At 43.5% G+C, this 23,631-nt stretch overlaps 1 protein-coding gene across 2 annotated transcripts; it reads left to right on the top strand.

Annotated features, from left to right (window-relative positions):
- The first annotated feature begins 14,296 nt into the window (after positions 1-14,296).
- On the top strand, positions 14,297-21,614 carry LOC111150148 (transmembrane 4 L six family member 1). 2 transcript variants are annotated; one of them, XM_022507540.1, is made up of 5 exons: positions 14,297-14,644; positions 16,044-16,133; positions 16,223-16,368; positions 19,110-19,310; positions 21,179-21,614. In XM_022507540.1, the coding sequence occupies exons 1-5, from the start codon at positions 14,468-14,470 to the stop codon at positions 21,261-21,263; spliced, it is 699 nt and encodes a 232-aa protein (XP_022363248.1). In that variant the 5' UTR covers positions 14,297-14,467; the 3' UTR covers positions 21,264-21,614. The 2 variants fall into 2 exon arrangements, with proteins under 2 accessions (XP_022363248.1, XP_022363256.1); XM_022507548.1 differs by having other exon boundaries at positions 19,110-19,290.
- Positions 21,615-23,631: the final 2,017 nt, after the last annotated feature.

Below are 23,631 nucleotides of genomic sequence, written 5' to 3' on the forward strand. Positions count from 1 at the left end.
CAATTATACTGAAATATAGTTATCAAAATTTTTTGTTTAAAAATAAATGCACTTATTTATTAATGACTTAAGTAACAAGATCTAGCAGTGGTACTAATAACTACTCTAATTTCTAAGTATGAATGAACATAAATGATATTTCAGAATATCTGTAATAGAAGGTCTGATTTTTACTAGTAACAGAGGCGCAGGCTGATACTATTGCGGTTTCTTGCCTACTTTCATTATTAAAGGAAATGACAAACTTCAGTTAGATTTTAATGAAAACAAAAACACAGTTTTTCCTCCATCCTGTTTGTTGAATCCCCTAGATTTTCCTCTGCAGCCCTTATTAAGAAGCCCTGACTTATGCAGATATCATTTCCTAAATATTAAGATATGTTTGTATATAGTTGAAAATTCCCAGAAGTGTTTTAAATTAGCATATACTAATACATTTGTCATTGAATGCCTATTGTCAAGTTGCCAGAAATACGGGCACTTAACCAGCGTCGAACGAGGGTGTGTTAGCGAGCATTTGCCAATCTGAGAGATGAAAAAATAATGTCCTGCTGTAGCTTTCTTTTGTATTTGTCTTATTAAAAGCACACTTGCGCATTTTTTCCCATATATTTAAGAGGCATTTCCTGTCTGTTCAGGTCCTTTGCTTATTGTTTCATTGGTTTGTTGGCAGGTTTGTTGGGGCGTGAATCACAGACAGCGATGTGAACAGCGCCCCCTAGAGTTAAACACGGAGGCTCTACTTGCTGGTGCCGGTGAAGGTTTACTTTGCTCTCCACTGTGTTTTTACCTCAGATTATTGTTTCTTTGAGACATCTAAATAGATTAAAATAGCATCTGGAATCGTTAGGGCACTAGTCTTACTTAGGTGACAACGTTGTCCAGGACAAATCTGAAAGAAGTCACAGCAATTTGATAACTGCGGTTATCTCCGGCAAGGAGAGGGGCATGGAAAAGGGGTGAAATAATTTTTACTTTGACTTTTTTCAATGCCGGAATTATGTATTATTTGTATGCAACAAATAAATGATAAGAATGAATATACGTGATGAAAATTCAAATAACACAGAAGCATATACAAAGAACAGTAAAAGAACCTCTTTTTCTGGGGCACCTGGGTGGTTCAGTCGGTTAAGTGTCTGCCTTTGGCTCAGTCATGATCCCAGAGTCCCTCATCAGGCTCCTTGCTTAGCAGGGAGCCTGCTTCCCCCTCTCCCTGCTGCTCCCCCTGCTTGTGCTCCCTTGCTCTCTGACAAATAAATAATTTTTTCCAATGTCCTTCCAGCCTTGAAATTTTAAGAACAATGATACTGGGGATGCTTCCTTGAGCCAAATTGTGATTTTGAAATACCTTTTCTCTAAGATCCAGAGCTCCTGAGAGAAATAACTAGTTCCAGGTCTAGAGTAGGAAATGTATAAAATGAGCCTGATGTTATACCAGATAGCAAGAAGTTACCAAAGGCTAGTAGGTCATCGCCAAAGAATGCAGGACCCAGCTGACCGAGAGAGACAGCATCCAGAGCATCAGTAAGGATAATAACTTCGTAGCCTGAAGTGTAAAACAAAATGCTAACCTGAAATACTAAATAAAAAGAATTCATACTGGGAGGTTCATACTGGGAGGCTAAGTGGTCATACTGGGAGATAGCAAAGGCCCAGCCTTGTGCATGTCTTTGATATGCAAACTAGCCCATTCAGAGTTAGAGCTCCTTTCTCAGGCCCAAGAACGCAGTATCACTTTGCCTGGACCACCCCAGGGCCAAATGCCAGACAACGAGGGGCCATCCCTGTAGCTGAGAGCTCACTGAAATGATTCAAACTAGCTAATCTTAAATTGGTTAGACTGTCCTGCTTTGATTTGCCCTTGAAGTTTCAATTGAGGTGGCCTGGCCTCTTTCCCCACTCCTGCCCCTTTTGCCTCCTTACCATGCTGGTGTTTTTTCCAGGTGGCCCTGCTCCTCCTTTTTCTAGGGCTGTGAGCATCATCTATTTTGTTTCCCCAAACTTCTGTATCTTTGTGGCCATGCCTGACCAACCATCGCATACAAGAACATAGAACACTAGCACAACAAGATATTCCAGAATTATCTTGTGTTTTCCTTGCTTCAGTTCTAGAATCAGCCATTTCTTCAAAGAGTCTTGGTTCCTTTTATTGGAGAATGGCATTTAGAAACCAATATCTGGGCCCTACGTGTATTTTATGTACAAGGGTATCAATGCTGTGGTAATACTTGCTCTCATCTGACCAAGGCCCCGAGGTTGGAGGCAATATGGCGTAATGAGTAAGAGAGTGGCTGGACTCAGACTGCCTGAATCCAAATCCTAGCCACCACACACAAGGTGTGAGGCCTTGGGAAGGTCGTTTAAACTCTTATCATTTGATCACCTATATGATGGTATGTATATACCTACTTCAAAACATTGCTGTGAGAATTTAGTGAGATATACAGGTAATGTTCTTAGACTCATGCAGGGCACAGAGATATTATTCAGTTAATATTTGTGGAATGAATGATCCTCATGTTGATCAGAAACTCTTTCAGAAGAATGAAAATGAGAGGGAAATCCTGATTTATGTCCTTTTCAGAACATAAATAAAAAATGAGCTTGTCAGAGGTCCTTAAAAATGCCCCATGATAATTTTTTTTTAAGATTTTATTTATTTGACAGATGACAAGTAGGCGGGGGGGTGGGGAAGCGGGCTCCTTGCTGAGCAGAGAGCCCGATGCGGGGCTCGATCCCAGGACCCTGAGATCATGACCCGAGCCGAAGGCAGAGGCTTTAACCCACTGAGCCACCCAGGTGCCCCATCCCCATGATAATTTTTAAATTATTTTTAATATATTGTGAGACGTTATCCCTATATTTTAAAAAAAAGTGCTTTCCACTTGTTTATGTTCATGTTCTTTTTTCTAATTAGTAAAACAAAAAAAAAAAAAGAAAGAAAGAAAGAAACACACAAAACTGGTGCCAAACCTGGATATCATGCTACATCTGGGATTCTGATCATCATGTCATCACAGAACATACCAGGAGCACTGGATAGGCAGTCAGGCAAGTGGAAGAGGAGGGCGTTCTAGAAAGACAAGGCCCTGCAGTCAGTTTTCCCTGGTAGTCCCTTGCGGGGGAGTGAGCGCTGCCCAAGAGAGAGCTGTCTGCCAAAGCAGCTATAAGGCAAAGCAGGGACTCCACATCCCCAGCTTGCTTTTAATAACATTCCCTGGACAACTTACAACTCCCATTCTATCCAAATTCCTGATTTAATGACTCATAGAGACAGCTATTCTAAAGTCTCTCACCAGAGAAGCTTATTTGGTTCCCACGGGGCAGGAGTAAAAGCATTAGCAATATTCTACCTAATCTTTACGCTTCCAATTGGTATTTCAGTCCCTTTGCGATTCTTGCTCAAGTTTTTTTTCCTCATCTTCTAGGTCTGACAAAGTAATTTCCAAATTACTTTGTTGAAAACTCATGACTCTGTAGAATCTTTCAGTCATTTGCAACAGGCCAGACTAATGATTTAACATGAAAATGGGATGGATTTCCCATCAGGGTTCCCAGAGTAGGCTACTACCGAGTTTTTTGTGACCTAACACAATGAAAGGCGTTGTCACTAGATGATTCAGCTAGTTAGAATCTCAACTCCCTTTCTGGGGAGGAAATTTGAGGCATGGTGTTTATATTAGATGCGAGGGTAATGCTTACACGGACAGTAATGCTTCCATTCTCCTCCATCAATGCCAGGCAGAGACTATGAACAGAGAAGTAGAAGGAAGGTCAACCAGCCACCCTGACCAGAAGCAAACCTTGTAGCCAACTCAAACCTATCACGTTTCCTTGCTGTCTGTCTGTCTCTCGGTCTCACACGGGCACACACAGGGTCTCAGTTGCTCCACTGCTGTAATGCCCTTCTCAGGAAAATTCCCTAAGGCAAAATCAACTGTAAACCGAGTTTTCAGCTCATTCAGTATCAGTGGGAAAAGTGCCATGTTGGACTTTGACTGACAGCCACAAAAACCAGTTTGACTGAGAGTGGCAAGGCCACAAGGTCTAGGTGGAGTATTAACTCACCAGCTTGGAATGGTTACTTGGAGAACGCTCACACTGCCCCGTATGCTTCAGTCTGAGTCTCTAAGAGTGTTGAAGTCATAGAGACGAGCAAACAAATGTACAGCAGGAAGATTTTTTTATTCAGAACTCAAACACACACACACACACACACACACACACACACACACACACAAAAGCTCTTCTGTCACCAGGGATCCCTGGAAAGTGAATCTGAAATTCCGCTCTAAGTCAACTGCCTTCACTTCTCGTTTTTGTGTGATCTTTGACTCCCGACTGATAGAAGCCCCATGGAATTGATTTTAGTTGGCATGAGAGACAAGGGGGAGAGTTTTGCCCTAACCTTTCTGAAGAAAGGCAAACATATTTTTTATATAAATTCCAAGGCCAGGTAAGGAAATCCTTTTGCACATTAGACTGGAGTAAAGGAAATGAAAATAGGCTTTAGTATTTCTTTCCTATACTAAATGTGGGAAAAATTAGTTACTATTTTTTCCTTTTTTTTTTTTTAAAGGGATTTTATTTATTTATTTGACAAAGAGAAAGAGAGAGAGATCTCAGGTAAGCAGAGAGGCAGGCAGAGAGAGAGGGGGAAGCAGGCTTCCTACTGAGCAGAGAGCCTGATGTGGGGCTCAATCCCAGGACCCGGAGATCATGACCTGAGCCGAAGGCAGAGGCTTTAACCCACTGAGCCACCCAGGTGCCCCTATTTTTTCCTTCTAATTGTGCTCATATCTTGATTGTTGACGGTATGATTTTGCTACATTAAATCCAAGTTTATTGAATACTGCCATATCCTTTGTACTGTGCCATCCACCAGAGTTCTGACAATTTAACATCTTCTCATTTGAAAAACACCAGGTTAATTTTAAATCATTTATCCAGTTAAAGCAGAACCCAAATGATTAATATCTTGGAATTTTGTTGTTTGAAAATGTTGAATAAAAAGTCCTTTAGGGGCGCCTGGGTGGCTCCGTCAGTTAAGTGTCTGACTTTTGATTTCTGCTTGTGAGACTGAGCCCCGGGTCAGTCTCCACAATCAGCATGGTGTCTGCTTGACATTCTCTCTTCCTCTCCCTCTGCCCCTTCCCCTGCTCTCTTTCCCTCTCTGTCAAATAAATAAGTAGATTAAAAAAAAAAAAAAAGGCAGTCCTTTAATTTGGTGATTTTTCATTGGTGAGGGTGTTTGTAAAGTCGTATAAGTAAGCCAGATGTGTGAAGGATGAGCATGAGTTTCTGAGTCAGAGAGACCTGACTAGGAATCCAGAGCATGTCACTCACAAGCCTTGTGACTTTAGCCTGCATACTTAACCCATCTGAGTCTCTGTTTCCTCACCTGCAGACAGCTCCACACAGGAGAGCTGTAAAGTTCAATTATGACGTGGGAAGGACTGACACGTGTCTATTCTGCACACTATTTAATTGTCCTCTCCACCTTCCCCTAAATGTACAGAAATTGCATAACAGTTTTGTCATTCTCCCTAAAGGCATCTGGGATCCAGGGAAGCAAAAGAATGATAAAGAGAACCACTTGGTTGATCAGGTTCAAAATACAGAAGCAGACGGATTAGTTTTAATTTTTCATTCATTTTTGGTTTTGTTTTCATTTAATCTGTGGCTTTTCTTCTGAACTGAAGTGAATCCCTCTAGATCTCCGTGTCCTCCTTGGACCACCTCCTTCAGTGGATTTCCACTCTGGCTATGCGATAGAATCACTTAGAGAACTTTCTTAAAGTGCAGATTCCTGTCTCCACCCCCAGAGATTCCCTGTTTCCCCAGGGGTGAATCAGTGTATGTGGTTTGAGAAACCCAAAGGCCACTCTCCATTGAGACTGAGATGATTTTTGAGGCCCTCTACCATCTCATATGCCTGGCTTTATTACAAAACCCAAGGAAAAGATACTCAAACTAGAAAACATTCATTTTTGAGTGTTCATATTTGTGTGCTGGCTGTTACCGGCATGTTCTGGATGCCCTCAGCTCACCTATCCCTCAAGGGAGCGGGCCAGCCCTTCTGAGCAGCCAGACCCACATCCTGAGCTTCAGACCATGGGGCTGGCATCCCAGGAGCTGCCTTGTTTGGACATGGCAATGAGACCTTGGTGAGGGGGTAACAGGACTGCTGTGAAACACTGAACTGCAACTACCAGATGGGGATGGGGAATCAGGGAGAAAGGTCCATGAGGGTGAAGGTAAACTGGTTCAATCTTGGGCCAAGAAGCTTATTTTTTTTATTTAAAGATTTTATTTATTTATTTGACAGAGAGCTCACAAGGAGGCAGAGAGGCAGGCAGAGAGAGAGGAGGAAGAGGCTCCCCGCTGAGCAGAGAGCCTGATGCGGGGCTTGATCCCAGGACCCTGGGACCATGACCTGAGCTGAAGGCAGAAGCTTTAGCCCACTGAGCCACCCAGGCACCCCAAGAAGCTTATTTTTAAACCAAGAATAAACCAAGAATTGAGATTGAATCAAAGATGGGGAGAAAGCCAGGAGATTGTAGCTACAATGGCTCAACACTGTTCCTTCTCTCTGCCTTTCTGTTGCAACAGTCGTACACCCTGATTACAGTTTCAAATGAAGTACAGCTCCCAGCATCTCTGCCTGGTCCTATGCTCACCTTCCCTTGATGATGCTTGGGGGCAGAGATGGCTCCCAGCAACCATGTTTATTCAGTCCCCACATATATGGGCATGCCCCAGCCTTGTCCAGGGTAACTCCCACCGTTCAGAATCTGAGGTTGATGGGTATTTTGATCAGAGAAATATGTCAACTTGGGAACTGTAAGAGCCATATTCTTCTGTGTGAACTGTGAAAGAGAGAAATGAGTCCACATTAGGAAGAATGCAGTTAAGGATAGAAGAGTCAAAAAGAGGCAAGATGGAGACTGAAGACATTCTAGATTTCCTACAGAGTTTGGTTCCCCTGTCCATGTGTGCTATTACCCCATCTACATCTGTACCTTTTAGTTTATAATTAATGCCCTTTGTTAATGTAGCTGGAACTGGCTTCTGCTACTTATACAGTTGGCCCTTGAACACCAGGGTTTGAACTGCATAGATCCACTTAACTTGGACTGTGTTGACAAATACAGTACAGCTCTGTAAATGTATTTTCTCTTCCTTATGATTTTCTTTTTTTTTTTTTAAGATTTTATTTATTTATTTGACAGATAGAGATCACAAGTAGATGGAGAGGCAGGCAAAGAGAGAGAGGAGGAAGCAGGCTCCCTGCTGAGCAGGGAGGCTGATGTGGGGCTTGATCCCAGGACTCTGAGATCATGACCTGAGCCTAAGACAGAGGCTTTAACCCACTGAGCCACCCAGGCGCCCCATCTTCCTTATGATTTTCTTAAGAACGTTTTCTTTTCTCTAGATTACTTTATTATAAGAATACAGTATAGAATACATATAATACCCAAAATATGTATTAGTCTACTGTTTATGTTATCGGTAAGCTGTTCCTTAACAGTAGGCTACTAGCATTTTGAAGAGTCAAAAGTAATATGTGAATTTTCAATTTCAGCACCCCAACCCCTTTGTTGTTGAAGAGTCAACTGTAATCAAAAAAGCTCTAATGAGTATAGATACCATGTATGAATCATTATATTTTTCATGTTCAAACCAGTGAGAGACTAGTGCTTTCTCAATGAAGAAGACAAAACACATGTGGAAGAAAGCAACCAAGGGCAGGATGTTGGGGTTTAAATCTTCCTCTTAGAATACCTCAACTACACAGAATCATAGACTATTGACATTAGTTCTTAAAAGTAACTCATTTCCACTGCCCCATATCATAGCTAGATGATATTGGGAAGAGTTTTTAACCCTCGTGGATTTAACTATAATATGGCTATAAAGATTCAGGAGCAGAACCATTCACTCTCTTGAGGTTTTTCCCAACATTAAAACCTCTGTCTAACATAGATCAATGGAACAGAATAGAGAGCCCAGAAATAGACCCTCAACTCTATGGTCAACTAATCTTCGACAAAGCAGGAAAGAATATCCAATGGAAAAAAGACAGCCTCTTCAACAAATGGTGTTGGGAAAATTGGACAGCCACATGCAGAAAAATGAAATTGGATCATTTCCTTACACCACACACGAAAATAGACTCAAAATGGATGAAGGATCTCAATGTGAGAAAGGAATCCATCAAAATCCTTGAGGAGAACACAGGCAGCAACCTCTTCGACCTCAGCCGCAGCAACATCTTCCTAGGAACATCGCCAAAGGCAAGGGAAGCAAGGGCAAAAATGAACTATTGGGATTTCATCAAGATCAAAAGCTTTTGCACAGCAAAGGAAACAGTTAACAAAACCAAAAGACAACTGACAGAATGGGAGAAGATATTTGCAAATGACATATCGGATAAAGGGCTAGTGTCCAGAATCTATAAAGAACTTAGCAAACTCAACACCCAAAGAACAAATAATCCAATCAAGAAATGGGCAGAAGACATGAACAGACATTTCTGCAAGGAAGACATCCAGATGGCCAACAGACACATGAAAAAGTGCTCCACATCACTCGGCATCAGGGAAATACAAATCAAAACCACAATGAGATACCACCTCACACCAGTCAGAATGGCTAAAATTAACAAGTCAGGAGATGACAGATGCTGGCGAGGATGCGGAGAAAGGGGAACCCTCCTACACTGTTGGTGGGAATGCAGGCTGGTGCAGCCACTCTGGAAAACAGCATGGAGGTTCCTCAAAATGTTGAAAATAGAGCTACCCTATGACCCAGCAATTGCACTGCTGGGTATTTACCCTAAAGATACAAACGTAGTGATCCAAAGGGGCACGTGCACCCGAATGTTTATAGCAACAATGTCTACAATAGCCAAACTATGGAAAGAACCTAGATGTCCATCAACAGACGAATGGATAAAGAAGATGTGGTATATATACACAATGGAATACTATGCAGCCATCAAAAGAAATGAAATCTTGCCTTTTGCGACGACATGGATGGAACTAGAGGGTATCATGCTTAGCGAAATAAGTCAATCGGAGAAAGACAACTATCATATGATCTCCCTGATATGAGGGAGAGGAGATGCAACATGGGGGGTTAAGGGGGTAGGAGAAGAGTAAATGAAACAAGATGGGATTGGGAGGGAGACAAACCATAAGTGACTCTTAATCTCACAAAACAAACTGAGGGTTAATGGGGGGGTGTGGGGGTTGGGATTATGGACATTGGGGAGGGTATGTGCTATGGTGAGTGCTGTGAAGTGTGTAAACCTGGCGATTCACAGACCTGTACCCCTGGGGATAAAAAGATATTATATGTTTATGAAAAATAAAATTAAAAAAAAAAAAAAAAACCTCTGTCTATGGTACTTGATATGATCAAAAGGAATTTCCCTTGGAATTATTCTTGAAGCCACATTCTACATATCAAATGGTCAAGAGAGCTCACCATAAGAAGTCACACCAGCTGCTCATGTGAATGACAGGTAAAACTGAACGCTTTATTTTTTTTTAAGATTTTATTTATTTATTTGGCAGTCAGTGATCACAAGTAGGCAGAGAGGCAGGCAGAGAGAGAGAGGAGGAAGCAGGCTCCCTGCCAAGCAGAGAGCCCGATGCGGGACTCGATCCCAGGACCCTGAGATCATGACCTGAGCCAAAGGCAGAGGCTTAACGCACTGAGCCACCAGGCGCCCCAAAACTGAACACTTTAAAACTTAAATGTAACGGGTGCCTGGGTAACTCGGTTGGACATCTGCCTTTGGCTTGGGTCATTGTCCCATGGTCCTGGGACTGGGTCCATCATTGACTCTCTGATCATTAGGAAGTCTGCTTCTCCCTCTTTCTTCCCTCTGCTTATGATCTCTCTCTCTCTCAAATCAATAAGTAAAATCTTACAAAAAAATTTTTAATGTAACAAGTGCCAATTTTGCTTAACTTTCCATAAGACATTTTGGCTTTGCTTCAAAGCAAATAACCTTAGAACAGAACATATTCAACTCCCCTATTTATTTGAATAATTTAGCACTTATTATTGAAAGGTGATAAAGATACACATCAGTGTATCGTGGTTGATTGGTGCTGGATGGGGGTGTGTAAAAGGACAGCGTAGGAGTGATGAGCAGGTCTAGGAAGGAGGCAGGCAGGGTACGATAGAAGGTGTCATGGAAAAAGTGATGAGTTCAGCAGAGGGAACAAAGCCGGGTGGGGTGGACCATGGTGAGAAGGAAGAACAGGGCCTTTCTGGCAGTGGGACAGCATACCCAAAACATGGGGCTGAGAACCAGTGTCCAGTGCTCTGAGACCGGCAGTCCTGTGGCAAAGTAAAGACCACTCTTTCCAAGGTATTCATTCGTGCATTGAGGCTGATTTCAGAGGGAACAAGGGAGGTAAAAGTGAACTTTTAATAACACTGTGGGAACTCCAGTATCTAAAAATCAATCACAAAAGACAACAAAGGGATCCAATACATATTGGAGTGATGGGATCCCAGAGAGGTAGCTATATCATAAAGGGAGTAGAGACATCTTGCCTGGGACAGTGGGCTGATGAAAAGAGTAAGTAATAATAAGTAGCATTTATTGAGTGATCGCTAAATGCCAGGCATTCCATGCTTTGCACACATCAACTCACGTTGTGCATCAACTCTGTGATGTAGGTTCTATTATTATCCTGTTTCAGGAGGCTGTCTCCCTCCCTCACCTAGTCCCCTTTCCTGAACTTATCACTAATGCACAAGGTATTTTATTTATTTATTTATTTATTTATTTATTAAGATTTTATTTATTCATTTGACAGAGAGAGAGAGAGACAGCGAGAGAGGGAACACAAGCAGGGGGAGTGGGAGAGGGAGAAGCAGGCTTCCCGCTGAGCAGGGAGCCCAATGTGGGGCTCGATTCCAGGACCCTGGGATCATGACCTGAGTTGAAGGCAGATGCTTAACCACTGAGCCACCCAGGCGCCCCGGTATTTTATTTATTTAATATTGTGTTGTACTTGTCTCTTGCTTTCTGATAGAATGAACTCGCTTTAAGGGCAGGGACTTTTGTCTGTTTTGTTGACTGCTATGTATATACCCAGAACTTAGAAAACATAGTAGGAGCTCAAGAAATCTTGCTGGAAAAGAAGGAGAGAAACTGAGACACAGAAGGGTTAATAACTTGCCCCAACCAGTCCAGCAGTGGCAGGACCTGGGAGCAATGGTATGAACAGCTAAAGGGGGTTTTTAGTGAGGTTCTCAAAGGAGCATAACAGGATTGAAGGTGGAGGGTCTGGAGCATCAGCCCGGTAAGAATAGGCTTAAGAATGCATCAGTTCATTTATTTATTCAGTTAGTTTTTCAGCAAACATTTACTGACTCTCTACCATGTAGCAGGCATTGTTCCAGGCCACAGGAAGCAAGGGTGGACAAGGCCAAAAGGGTTCCCCACTCAGAGGAGGGGAGACAGACAACAGAAAAAGACACGAGTAAATGAATATACAGCAACATTTCAGGGATGATAAAGTCTGGGATGATAATAGAACAAGTTGATGTGATGAAGAGTAGCTGGGGGAGGGGGCCTCCCACTATTAGATGGGGTCTTTGGAGACGGCCTCTTTGAGCGGATGTATGAGCAGAACCGTGCAGCAGGAAGCTCTGAGAGAAGATAATGCTTAGAACAAAGACGATGGGAGTGGGGGAAGCAGAAGTTGGGGCAGGGTTGGGGATGGGGTTTGGAGAATGGGATGGAACCCAGAAAGTGTCCATGGAGATCACAGCTCTGCCCAGGAAGCTGAGTGTTCACAGCCAGGAGAAAGGCCTGTAGGGCAAAGTTTGCCTAGGATGAGAGCCAAGGGGTTAAACAATTGTCCTGAAAAACATGTCTGGTCTTAAACCAGGAACCTAACGCAAAAAGGACCCTGATTTGGGGCAGAAGCAGAAGGTACTGTGTAGAATGACAGGAGTCTGGGCACGGTGGACGGACTCCATGTTACAAGTGAATTTGGTCAGCCCAAGCCTGCAAGGGATTGACACGGATGTGTAATGTGTCCTCTATGATCCATGCACACTCTGTATTTCTGCCCGGAGCTGAGGAACCACTGGAGGTGGGAGTGGCCTTGGGGAACATCTACTACACATGATATTTACTTGGCCCGTGGACCAGGCTGGTGATCCCCAACCTGAGCGAAACACAAGACTCATTTGGAATGTTCGTAAGGAAATTCAGATGACGGGGCCTCGTCGCCCATGATTCGTATTTACTGTGTTGAGAGCGGACCAAGTGTCTGCACCTGTGATGCTGATGGTCTCCAGATAGGGCCCACCTGGCAAAGTGTGAAAGCGAATCACTAACGGGCTTCAGGGAACCCCTGGAACCCCTGAAATGGAATGAAGTGTGTGTGCTTGCATACCTGTATATTTTTGGGTTGTGGGGAGAGGGTCCATAACCTCAAAATCTCAAGAACAGCTGATCTAGTCCTGCCCCGTGTTGTATAGAGTAGAAAACAGGGTCCCACGAATGTGATGACTTGCCTGAGCCCCCAGATAGGAAAACAGCAGAGGTGGGCTGTCACTCCACACTTTTTGCCTGCCCCTCACTCTCTCCTTCACACCCTGCTGACCGTAGGGGTGAGGGGGAAGGGGGAAAGCGATTAAGCACATAGGAGCAAAGTCGTGACAGGGTTGCTCGCCCCATTTTGGCCCCAGGTGGGAGAGATCAGCAGAATGGAGGTTTGCAATGATGATGCCTTAACAAAGGGCCTAGGCACTCACCTGGATACCACCCCAGGCCCTGATACCGTGGACTCTTCGCTCCATGAGGACCTAAAGCCAGGACAGAAGGTACATGGTGGTAACGGAGTGACGTTTCTTGTAAAAATCTGTCTTCCTATACCTGAGCAGGCGGGTGGTTCCAGCCTTCCCCGCCTGCGCTTTCTTTTCTATCCACCTCTTTCCTCAGGCCAGTCTGGATCATGGCCCCACCTTTGTTAGTATGTTCCTCCCAATCCCGATTCTGTGACTAACCCCAGTGAGCCTCCTCACATTTGGAATGTGTCCTGCCCTCCAGTTTTGGCCCAAATCCTTCAGCCTCTGGCCGCAGCCCGAGCTCCCAGATCCCCCCGCCTTGCTCACCTTCCTCTTCGGAACTAACACCCCCCCCATCTGGGCCTTTCGCCTCTTCACTCCCTCTTCTGTCCCGGGGACAGGGCCCCTCTAGTCCTGGCCCCACCTGTCACCCCATCCTCCCCCAGCCCATCTGGCCTGCACAACCTGCTATTCAAGGGCTGAACTTCTTCGGAGTCTGACCCCTCCTTCTGCAAGGATGCAAGACAGCTGTGTAAGAAAGTCTGCGTGACACCCTTCCTCCGCCTTCAACAGCAGGCTCAGGTGCTGGCTGGTGGACCACGGGGAGACCCTGAGTCCTGACCAACAACTGTGCATCCCCACTCTTTCCAGTTTCTCTCTGTCTAGCCCCCCACCTCCACTCTGCTTGCCAAGTCCCTTTCTCTTCTGTTCCTTTCTCTTTTTCTTTCCTTTCCTTTTTTTTTTTTTTTTTTTTAATTTCTTTTTCTTTTTAACCTTTCCCCATGCTTTAGGCCTCCCTTGGCCCTTCCCGGGATCCCTTTGCCTGAGAGCAATCCTCAGGAATAAAAAGGTGCCCGAGCCCTTTGTGTGGACAAATGCCACCTTTGTTTTGGTGCCAGATTTGTGTTAGAGGCAGCTCTCAGGGAAAGCTGGACAGTTGGAGCCGTCCTGCAAAGCACGCAGTAGGCAGAGGAAAGAAGATGGCTCAGGAATGTTCCCAACAGCCTCCTCAAATCTGTGGGGGCATGGCTGGCGGTCCCCTCGTCTTTCACAGACAAGGAGACAACCTCGGGGCTCAGGAGAGCCCCAGGTCTGGAATTAAGCCAGGGTAAAAGTGGAAGTGGACACGGGGCCGTCCAACTGGAAGCTGTCCAGAGAGCTGCGTGGGGCAGGATCCCAGCTCACTGCCTCACAAAGCCTCCACCGGCTCGGTCAGCTGCAGACACTCGACAGTTACTAGAAAGTCGTATCAGACGCCCCTGTCAGCTCTTTGTCCTGTGAAGGAATAGCACAGTGAATGTCTTGGTGAAGATTAATCATTTTCTTCCTTGCCCATGACTGAGGCTGTTTCTCACGTCCTACCCTGGTTTCGCTTGTCTCAAGGATTTCATCGGAAGGGCGGGACATTCCCCCTGCCTTCCCCCCCTCACCAACCCCAATGGGAGCCTGCGATCAGGACCAATGAAAGCAAAGTACCTCACCCACCCAGTGACTAAGAACTCAGAGTATTTAAGAGGTTCAGGAATGGGCTGAGAACTGCTTCTGCTTTCTTCTCAGACAGGCACACTCTCCTCTGACTCGGGCCCTCACTGAGCTGCAGAGGGAAGGGAGAAAGCCTCCCAGACTCTCTGCCACCATGTGCTACGGCAGATGTGCACGATGCATTGGACATTCCCTGGTGTGGCTGGCCATCCTCTGCATTGTTGCTAATATCGTGCTTTACTTTCCCAATGGGGAGACAAAATATGCCTCTGAAAACCATCTCAGCCGCTTCGTGTGGTTCTTTTCCGGCATCGTGGGAGGGGGCTTGCTGGTAAGTTGTTCAGAATTATTAGAAGCTTAAACTATTCTCTTCTGCTAATGAGGGGTTCTCATGGAAATGTTTCTACAGTGCCTCCTTCCAAATCCAGTTATTTCTGTTTGTTGTTCTTTGGAAAGCAGATCACACCAAAGTTGCGATAGGTCTGGTGTATTAATTTTGTTAGACGGTTTACAAAATCCTCTTTCAACTAACAGTGGACTACCTTTTTGCTATCCTCTCTTACTTTACAGTTAGAAAACAGATATTAGCTTTTAAATCAGATCTGAGACACTATAGAGTTTCTAGTACTGGACGGGGTGGGCATTTAACATTTACTCTGGGGGGGTGGAGGACGCCGCTGGTTCTCTGTCTAAATCAACAGTTTTGGATCCAAATTCTCTGCTGTTTATTCTCAGGCGTCTATGGCAGAAAAAAAAAATCATGAGTTATGAGTGCATTGCTATTCAGAAAGAACTATAAATTTTCTCCTTTATGTAATCCTGGGTGTGGTGTCTAGGAAAAATCCTACAGTTAGCAGCAGATCAGGGTCTGAAGCTCACAGTGGAATGTGTTGTTTTTTCCAAGGTTTGTTTTTAATTGAAGTGAGAGGAATTTGCCTGCCAACCTGGGAGCTGAAAGTATTAACTTCAACCACAGCATGGAAAGAATGTGGATGAACTCAAGTTTGCCACTTTAAATGCTGGGATTGAGAGTGCTAGAAAGACATTTTATGGAATCGCTAGTACCACACAGAATATTTTTCTTAGCCAGGAAAAGACATTATAACATTTAAATTGAATACATTATTATGAAGCTTTATTATCATGTTCACATAATCATTTGTCCTTCATGTAACATCGCACCTGTTTAAGCTTCTTTTGATCTCAAATTCAGAGTACTTCATACTTTATTTAAAGAGCTTTATTGTGAAGTCACAATCGTAAAATAGTATCATCAAAGAAGCAGTTCATACTTACTATATGGTGTCTTCATCTCTCCCATTTATGAAAAATTTCAGTTATTCTATGAAAGACTGTTAGTATCATCTAAGTTTTGCAAGGGGGAAAAAATCAGATTTGAAGACAGAGTTTAAGAGTTTCATCCAGAGCTGAGGGACAGTGCTAGGAACTCTTGTAGAAGAAACTCTTTCATAGGTTACTATTTGAGCTCTCCCGTCCTGCACACTCACCCTAAAGACACATTACAGGCAAACAAGCAGGCACTCCACTTAGAGGGCTTTTGTGCTCCTTCTGGTTTTACATTCTTTGAGAGCCTCGGGCAAGCGAACCCAAAGCCATCCACTACTGTCAAAAAGAAATATATTCTAGCAAAAGATACTTAGCCGGACCCTTATGACAGGCTTCGATTTGGGGGGAAGGCGGTGAAGTTTGTTTCCCTGTTTTCCAACCAGATGTTCCTGCCGGCATTTGTGTTCATCGGGCTGGAAGAGGACGACTGCTGCGGCTGCTGTGGCCACGACAACTGCGGCAAGAGATGCGCGGTAGGTGTTCCAGCTCCCAGGGTGGAAACAGTCCTTGGGAGGCGGCCGGGGCCTCGCGGGCTCACTTCCTCCGTTTCTGCTCTCGCCAGATGTTTTCTTCTGTCCTGGCTGCTCTGATCGGAGTCGCGGGATCTGGCTACTGTGTCATTGTGGCAGCCCTGGGCTTGGCGGAAGGACCACAATGTCTTAATTCTTCGGGCCAGTGGAACTACACCTTTGCCAACACCGATGGACAGTGAGTAATGGTTTCCCGTCGGGCCACGCGTTCTCACCGCTGCCTGGTACAGTGGCAAACCCAACAGGTTAGACGGGCAGTGGTCAGCCCAGCGTCTGTCCACTCAGCCAGGTGTCTTTGCACTGACTCAGGCACCAGGTGGTGTCAGAGCGTGGATCCCCGACCCGGAGAAGCTCTCCGTGCTTTTTAATGGATTCCCTGATTCAGCCCTCATCATAAATTTAGGGATAAATTTAATAGGGATGTGTTGACTTCCACTATTGCTTCCATTTTACAGATGAGGAAAAGGAGGCATAGAGAGTTGCAGGAACTTATTCAAAGTCACATTGCTGGGAAGGACATGGACAGTCAGGATTTGAACCCATGCAGCCTGGCTATAGAGTTTGTGCTCATACAGTATGTCCACTATACCAGAATGATTAGCTGATTTTACTGTTTTATAAGAAAATATTATGGAATCATTACATAATATGGATGGAAAGCTTATGAATTTAACCAAAGTCCAGGGTAGATCATAGAACTCCCATACACACACTCACATATAAGACAATAACTACATACAACAAACTCTTTATTTAAAGTGATCAGCCTGTAGGAGACAGGTCTGATACACGACTTTAACATCAGGATAATTTAAGGTCTTTTATTTTATGTTGATGCTTCTATCTTATCCATTATTGAGGAAAGATCAGAAATAGCTGATAGAAACTGATGTACATGATGACGAATGAATGAGATCCTTCTTTGAATTTTGAAAAGCTTAGTTATGAGATTCATGAGTGAAAGTAATATGAATAATGAATTTCGATTGCCTTTATATCATCAAGACTGTTTATCTCCCATGAATTGTGTAGCATATAGGGAGTTCATAAATCATGAATGTGGAATTCCATGGACCTGGATTCCGTCCCAGCTCTACATTTTTCCCTCAGCAACCAGGATAAAGTGGACTGAGCTCTGTGTTTTTCAGTTACTTCATTTGTCAAATAAAACCAGGGGCAATTGTCAGGAGGATTAATGAGATAATAAACATAAAGTATTTGTCACAGAAACTGACACAGTCTGACCATGGCCTTTGTTAGCTGTTAATACTATCTCCTAACTTACAATGAATACAGCCAAGGTAGCCTCGGAAGGAAAATTAGCACTTAGAGGGGTTTGAAATTTCGGTGGTCAAAATGGTTATTGATCATGATTCAACTTTGTTCAGAGCCTACTGAATGTATTAGTAGAAATTGGTTATTCACATATGCACAGGCATACAAACTACTGTACAAACCCACCTGTAAAATTGATCATGATGAATGTCGCTGGAATGCGAGGAGAAGGGCAAGTATCACTAAACATTTTTACAGCTGTTTGAGCGTATGCCCCTCCCCTGGCCCACCCCAACTTCTGTAAAAAACCTTCTGCTTCTATATCATTCCTCACTTCAACCTGTCCAAGGAGATCAGTATGGGAAGTAACTAATGGTCACAAGCCGGTGTATAATTGCTCAATTGGCAAGTGGGGCTCAAGAATTTTTTTACGTTGTGTCCTAAAATGACAAATTCTTTTCTCCACTGATAGGCAGAAAGACGGGGTCATAAGGACAGAATTCTTTTTTTAAATCAACAAATTGAATTTCTGATTGGCTCAATGAGCCTTTCAAAGTTAGGTCTCTAATTCCAAGTCCCTTTGTTCTGTTGTTTTAAAAAAACTGATAAGAAAAGAGTTTTATACCAGACCTCTTTGTGGAATTAAGTCAATTGCAGATTTTCCCACATGATTGAATCCTATTTCATTAAGGATCCACATGCTTTATGATGTAGCAAAGGCTGAGATTCTAAGAGAATAATCAGAGATTGAAGTTTTTCAGACTGCAAGAATATTCAGGTATTTAGAAAATCTCCTAAGTCACGTATATATGTATATGACTTATGTGTGTGTATAGTCAGTCATACGTGATTTCAGCATGGTTTGCTAGTAATTCTCAAAGTGACTTCAGATTATTTATCATTCAATTACTTTTATTTTATTTTTTTTAAGATTTTATTTATTTATTTGACAGAGAGAGAGAGAGAGATCACAAGTAGGCAGAGAGGCAGGCAGAGCGGGGGGGGGAAGCAGGCTCCCTGCTGAGCAAAGAGCCAGATGCGGGGCTCCATCCCAGGACCCTGAGACCATGACCTGAGCAATAGGCAGAGGCTTAACCCACTGAGCCACCCAGGCACCCCTCAATTACTTTTAAAAGTGTTGAGTACCTACTTGCCAGATACTGGTCTAGGGGTTATATATACAATGATGAAAGTTCTGCTTCCTATTTTCATGGAGCTCAGACCTGTGGCATAGTTATATAAGCAGGTACTCTCCTGGGTTAGGTTATGTGCCCTTCCTCAAACTTGGTTTACCTGATCAGTATACCTGTCACAATGCGATTGCATCTTGTTTCCACTCTTAGAGTCTCTGCATTTCCAAGGCAAAGCCCATGCCATGTTCACCATTATACCCCCAGCCCGGGCTTAGTGTCTAACTCACAGTGAATGCCCAATATTTGCTGAATTTTGTGTTTCTCATTGCAACATGACCTGGGCTAAATTCCTCACTTTGTGAAATGACTTGGACTAGAAAAATTTGATACAGGTCAATGAATTAATTCATTTCTTTTTTCTCTGAATGAAAAAGCACCACACAGAAAGTAGTTTATGAGACATCCCATTAGGTGTGGTCATGGGACAGAAGTTTCTTTTTTTTATCCGCAGGTACCTTCTGGATACCTCCACATGGTCCCAGTGCATTGAACCCAGACATGTTGTTGAATGGAATGTCTCTCTGTTTTCTATCCTTTTGGCCCTCGGTGGAATTGAATTCATCTTGTGTCTCATTCAAGTAATAAACGGAGTGATGGGAGGAATATGTGGTTATTGCTGCTCTCGCCAACAGGTAAGAAACTGTGTGAAAATGTCACAGCCTGGTCCTGGGGTATTCAATGACTATAATATGCCATTGTTTTCATCAGAAAGAAAAAAAGGCAAAATTAAAAGCTGCTCAACTTACCAGCATTTGTCCTTATACCATCTTTGTGGCAAAAGCATTTACAGCATATGGTTTTGCTCTGGATAATAAGCTTCCTTGAGTGTCATAGTCCCTGGGTTATCTTGTTTTTTTGTAGTTGGCTAAGTGTATATAAGAAAAATGCTGTCCATAAACAAAGTGTTCCTTCAAGAGCAAACTCACTACCCCTTTCACGGGCTCCAGCCAAAGAGACACAACTGTGTTTGCTCTCATGTTCCCAACTAGCGTACACAAATAGTAGTCAACGTCCCTTGCACTAGGCGCTCAGCTACACTCACATTTCAGATGCCACTATGAGTCAGGGATTAAGCAATATGTCTACAGTCCTTTAGTCAGGAAGGAGCAGGCTTCGGACCCTGGGTCATCTTATGCCACAACCCCTGCTCTCAGCCTGTACGCAATACTTGCTGTTCTGTTGCATCTCTTACAATTCCTTCCTAAAAAGGCATCACAAAAATGCCGGGACAGCTAAGCACAGAGAATCACTAGTAACCTTTGAATAGCAGCTTGTCAAAAGCCTTTCATGGTGAAAGAAAACCAGGAAGCACTTGTTTCCTGAGGAAATGATTTCAGAGAGAAGTATGCATTTGTTAGTAGCAGGGAAAGTTCTTGTTTCTATATCTTCCTAAAAAAGAAACCTCATGTATTAATGAATTGATGGAAGTCCAGCTTGTTTGTTTTATGCATTATTCTGTAAAACGGAATTAGGTGAACAGAAACTTAATTTCTATTTTCCTAATCATTTACTCCCCTGGTTCAAGGTCTCTTTCTCTTAAAATAAGCAAAACCTAATGAAAACTGAAAGCCCACTGCTACCCTGAAAAACCTTGCTGTAAATAAGTGGAAACTTTCTAAAATTTTTGAGGGGAAGTTAAAATAAAAATCTAGTTTTCCTTATCAGGCGAGTACAGCAAGATTAAAAATTTCCTTTGGGAGCTTGCCATATTTCCAAGAAAACAACACAGTGGGAAACTTTCAGTGTGGAGTTGTTTCCAGGCAATATTGTTGGGGAGAGGCAGAGAAGAATCCTCTCAGAATTACTTTAATGTAACCTATCTTCAACCTTGAATTTCGTACAAGGCAGAGTTTAAATTAGATGAGGCCCCGCTGGACATCAGCCCTTGTGCATTTTTGGAAAGAGGCATAATATGTCAGTGACCACAGCTGCTGCCAGTGGTTTGTCAGAGTGACCCTCCTCTCTGAGCTGGGGGGTGGGGTGAGGAGAGTGGGGGGTAGGGGGAGTTGGGGGGTGAGCAAATAGTCCTACTGGGTTTCCCATCCGAAATTCACAGTAGGGATGTCTTCTTCCCAGAAATGCCAGTGCAGATCTGCTACCTTTGTTCCTCAGACAAAAGACACTTTCAAAGGGCAAGGTTTTTTAGTGTAGATGAGTCAAGTCTGTAACTTGGTAGCATTGAATCAGGAAAGTTACCTCCATTGAGCCCACTCCTGGGTGAAACTCCCGTGGCATTATCTCTAAAATCCCTAAGATTAAAAACCTACCCCAAACACATTCAGAGCCAACTCAACACCGGTAAGCTGCATTTTCATAGCCCTTTCCTGCAGCTTTTCCTCACAGAGGACAATGGGTGTCCTTTGTTTAGGAAACATTTCATGGGCATTGTCTAGGCTCTCAGCTGAAGTTGACATCAGCCTGCTTTATGTCTGCTTCAAACAGGAAATTTTAGGACGAAAATGGCATCATCGTCTAGTTCAGCCTGCTGGTGACCTAATGCCTATCTCATTTTCTTTACAGCGATATGACTGCTAAAAGAACCACCCCAAGACAGAACCACAACCTTCCTCTATTTCATTGTAATTTATATATTCTACTGTATTAATTTGTAAAACTTTGTACCACTGTATCATACTTTACATATTCTACTTTTATAAATGTGTATAAAGGCTGGCATCTTCATGTGATGTCAAGCGTAGCAAACAAACCTTTTTTTTAGGACTGTGAAAACAAATGAGGTCATTTATTGACTGAATGACGGTCGCTTCTCAGTGTAGCTGAGATGAACTCTGGCCTGAGTAATGTTTTTTGAGAAGCATTATAAGGATAAATATCATTTTCCCATTTCTATTGTATGTGCATTGGTTTATTAAATGGAAGATGTCTAGTTACTGTTTCTTTTTAAGACCATGAAGGAGAAAATCCAACAACTTGAAAAGATGTGGTTTTTTTTTTTCACTGTTTATATGGTGTTTCCCATTCATATGCCTGCCAATCTCTGACAAGAGGCCTTTATGAACTGTTCCGAGTTTTGCGAGAGACAGATATTTGCCCAAAGCAGGACGGCTGGTTGAGAATGCCCGAGCTAAAGGAAGGAGTCAACACCAGCAATGTTGTCAGGAGTCCTGCCAGATCTTACCTTTCTCTAACACGTGGAAAACTTTTTGTCCTTCAAAGACAAGTGCCAAGGAGCATGTCTGGAAAAAGAAAAAAGGCCTGGATACTCGGACAAGAAAAAATGGGAAACGGAATAAAACAGTTAATCAACATCATGGGAAAATGGGGGAGGAGGAGGAAGGGCAGGAGGACTGTGAGGAAATAACCCCAAAACTTGATGATTGAAATCCAACAAAATAAAGTATCCACTACCATGTTTAATTTCATTGTCCTTTATTTAAAGTTCCTCCATTTTTCTCCCTATTTTTCCTCCCCAGCCTGTGGGTAGTACAGCCCCTATTGCTGGGGGCTTTGTGGCTTCTGGGTGTTTTATCCCACTTTCTCTGCCTCATCCTCGCCCTCCTCATCTACCTTTCTCTACCATCCACTCATTGTTGTTGCTCTGCATCACTTGGTGTTGAGGTCATTACACCGCATATGTAACTCTCCTTTCTACTGGATGCTCCAGGCGTCAGGCCCCTGTGGAGGGTCATGGACATTTTCTCCCTTGCTAGTTTATTTCAATTGTACAGTTACCTTGACAGTTCATCACCCTAACATCTATAGAGGGGGAGACAGAGATCACATGTGTTCCAGCAGTGGCCTAATGAGTTGGTCTTAGAACAACTGTGCTTTTGGAGCAGGATTCCCATCGAAATGATATTTTGAGAAACCTGCAACAATTTGAATGTGATACAAAAATAATATGTAATTTTGTCTCATTCATCAAAGCATGATCACTACTGTGAGCTATTGCATATAGTCAGATCAGAGGAAATAGTACGTTTTCATTACAGGTTTAAAAACACTGACATTCTTTTCTCACTGGAGTTTAACACCCTTCTACCAGATATCTATACAAGGGCCTCTTGGGAATTCTTGGGCACCAGAGTAGAACCCCTGAAATAGAAAATCCAAAGAAGAGGTATAATGATCAGTACTAATGATTGCCCCATCCCCAAATCTATCCTCAAAGGCAACAGCAATAATAATGATTAATCATGGGGCACCTGGGTGGCTCAGTGGGTTAAGCCTCTGCCTGCAGCTCAGGTCCTGATCTCAGGGTCCTGGGATCAAGCCCCGAATCGGGCTCTCTGCTTAGCAAGGATTCTGCTTCCCCCTCTCTCTGCCTGCTGCTCTGCCTATTTATGATCTCTCTCTCTCTCTGTGTGTCAAATAAATAAATAAAATCTTTAAAAAAATTATGATTAATCCTGATAGTAGTAACAGCAACCATTTGTTGGGGTTCTTCCGATGTATCAATTATTGTAGTTTTTTTTTTTTAAGATTTTATTTATTTGTTTGAGATAGAATGAGAGAGAGAGAGAGAGTACACAAGCAGGGGAAGCAGCAGGCAGAAGGAGAAGCAGACTCCCTGCCAAGCTGGAGCCTGATATGGGGCTCTATCCCAGGACTCCGGGATCATGACCTGAGCTGAAGGCAGATGCTTAACCAACTGAGCCTCTCAGGAATCCCTGTTGTTAGTTTCTACATATTTATTTCACTGTAATCTCTCAGCATGCCCTAGGAAGTGGTGTTTATCTCCACCGTGCAGAGTTAAAGCTCAGAGAGGTTGAGTAATATGCCCTAGGCCTATCTTTAACAAATGTAAGAACTATGGTATGAATCCAGGTCCGTCTAACATGAAAACCCACGTTTTTCTGGCTCCTCTCCTTGGCCCCCTGTACCTCTTCGGCTATCCCTGTCTGCCCAGGTGCTCGAGTCTTGTCTCCTCTAATCAACTCAGCCCGTCCACCCACCTGAGGGGCCCTTGGACAGGTCCCTGGGACCCTCGATCATCCCATCCCACTGCTGAA

This window comes from Enhydra lutris, unplaced genomic scaffold (genome assembly GCF_002288905.1).
Source record: "Enhydra lutris kenyoni isolate GAN:26980312 unplaced genomic scaffold, ASM228890v2 scaffoldscaffold2, whole genome shotgun sequence".
Taxonomy (NCBI): domain Eukaryota; kingdom Metazoa; phylum Chordata; class Mammalia; order Carnivora; family Mustelidae; genus Enhydra; species Enhydra lutris.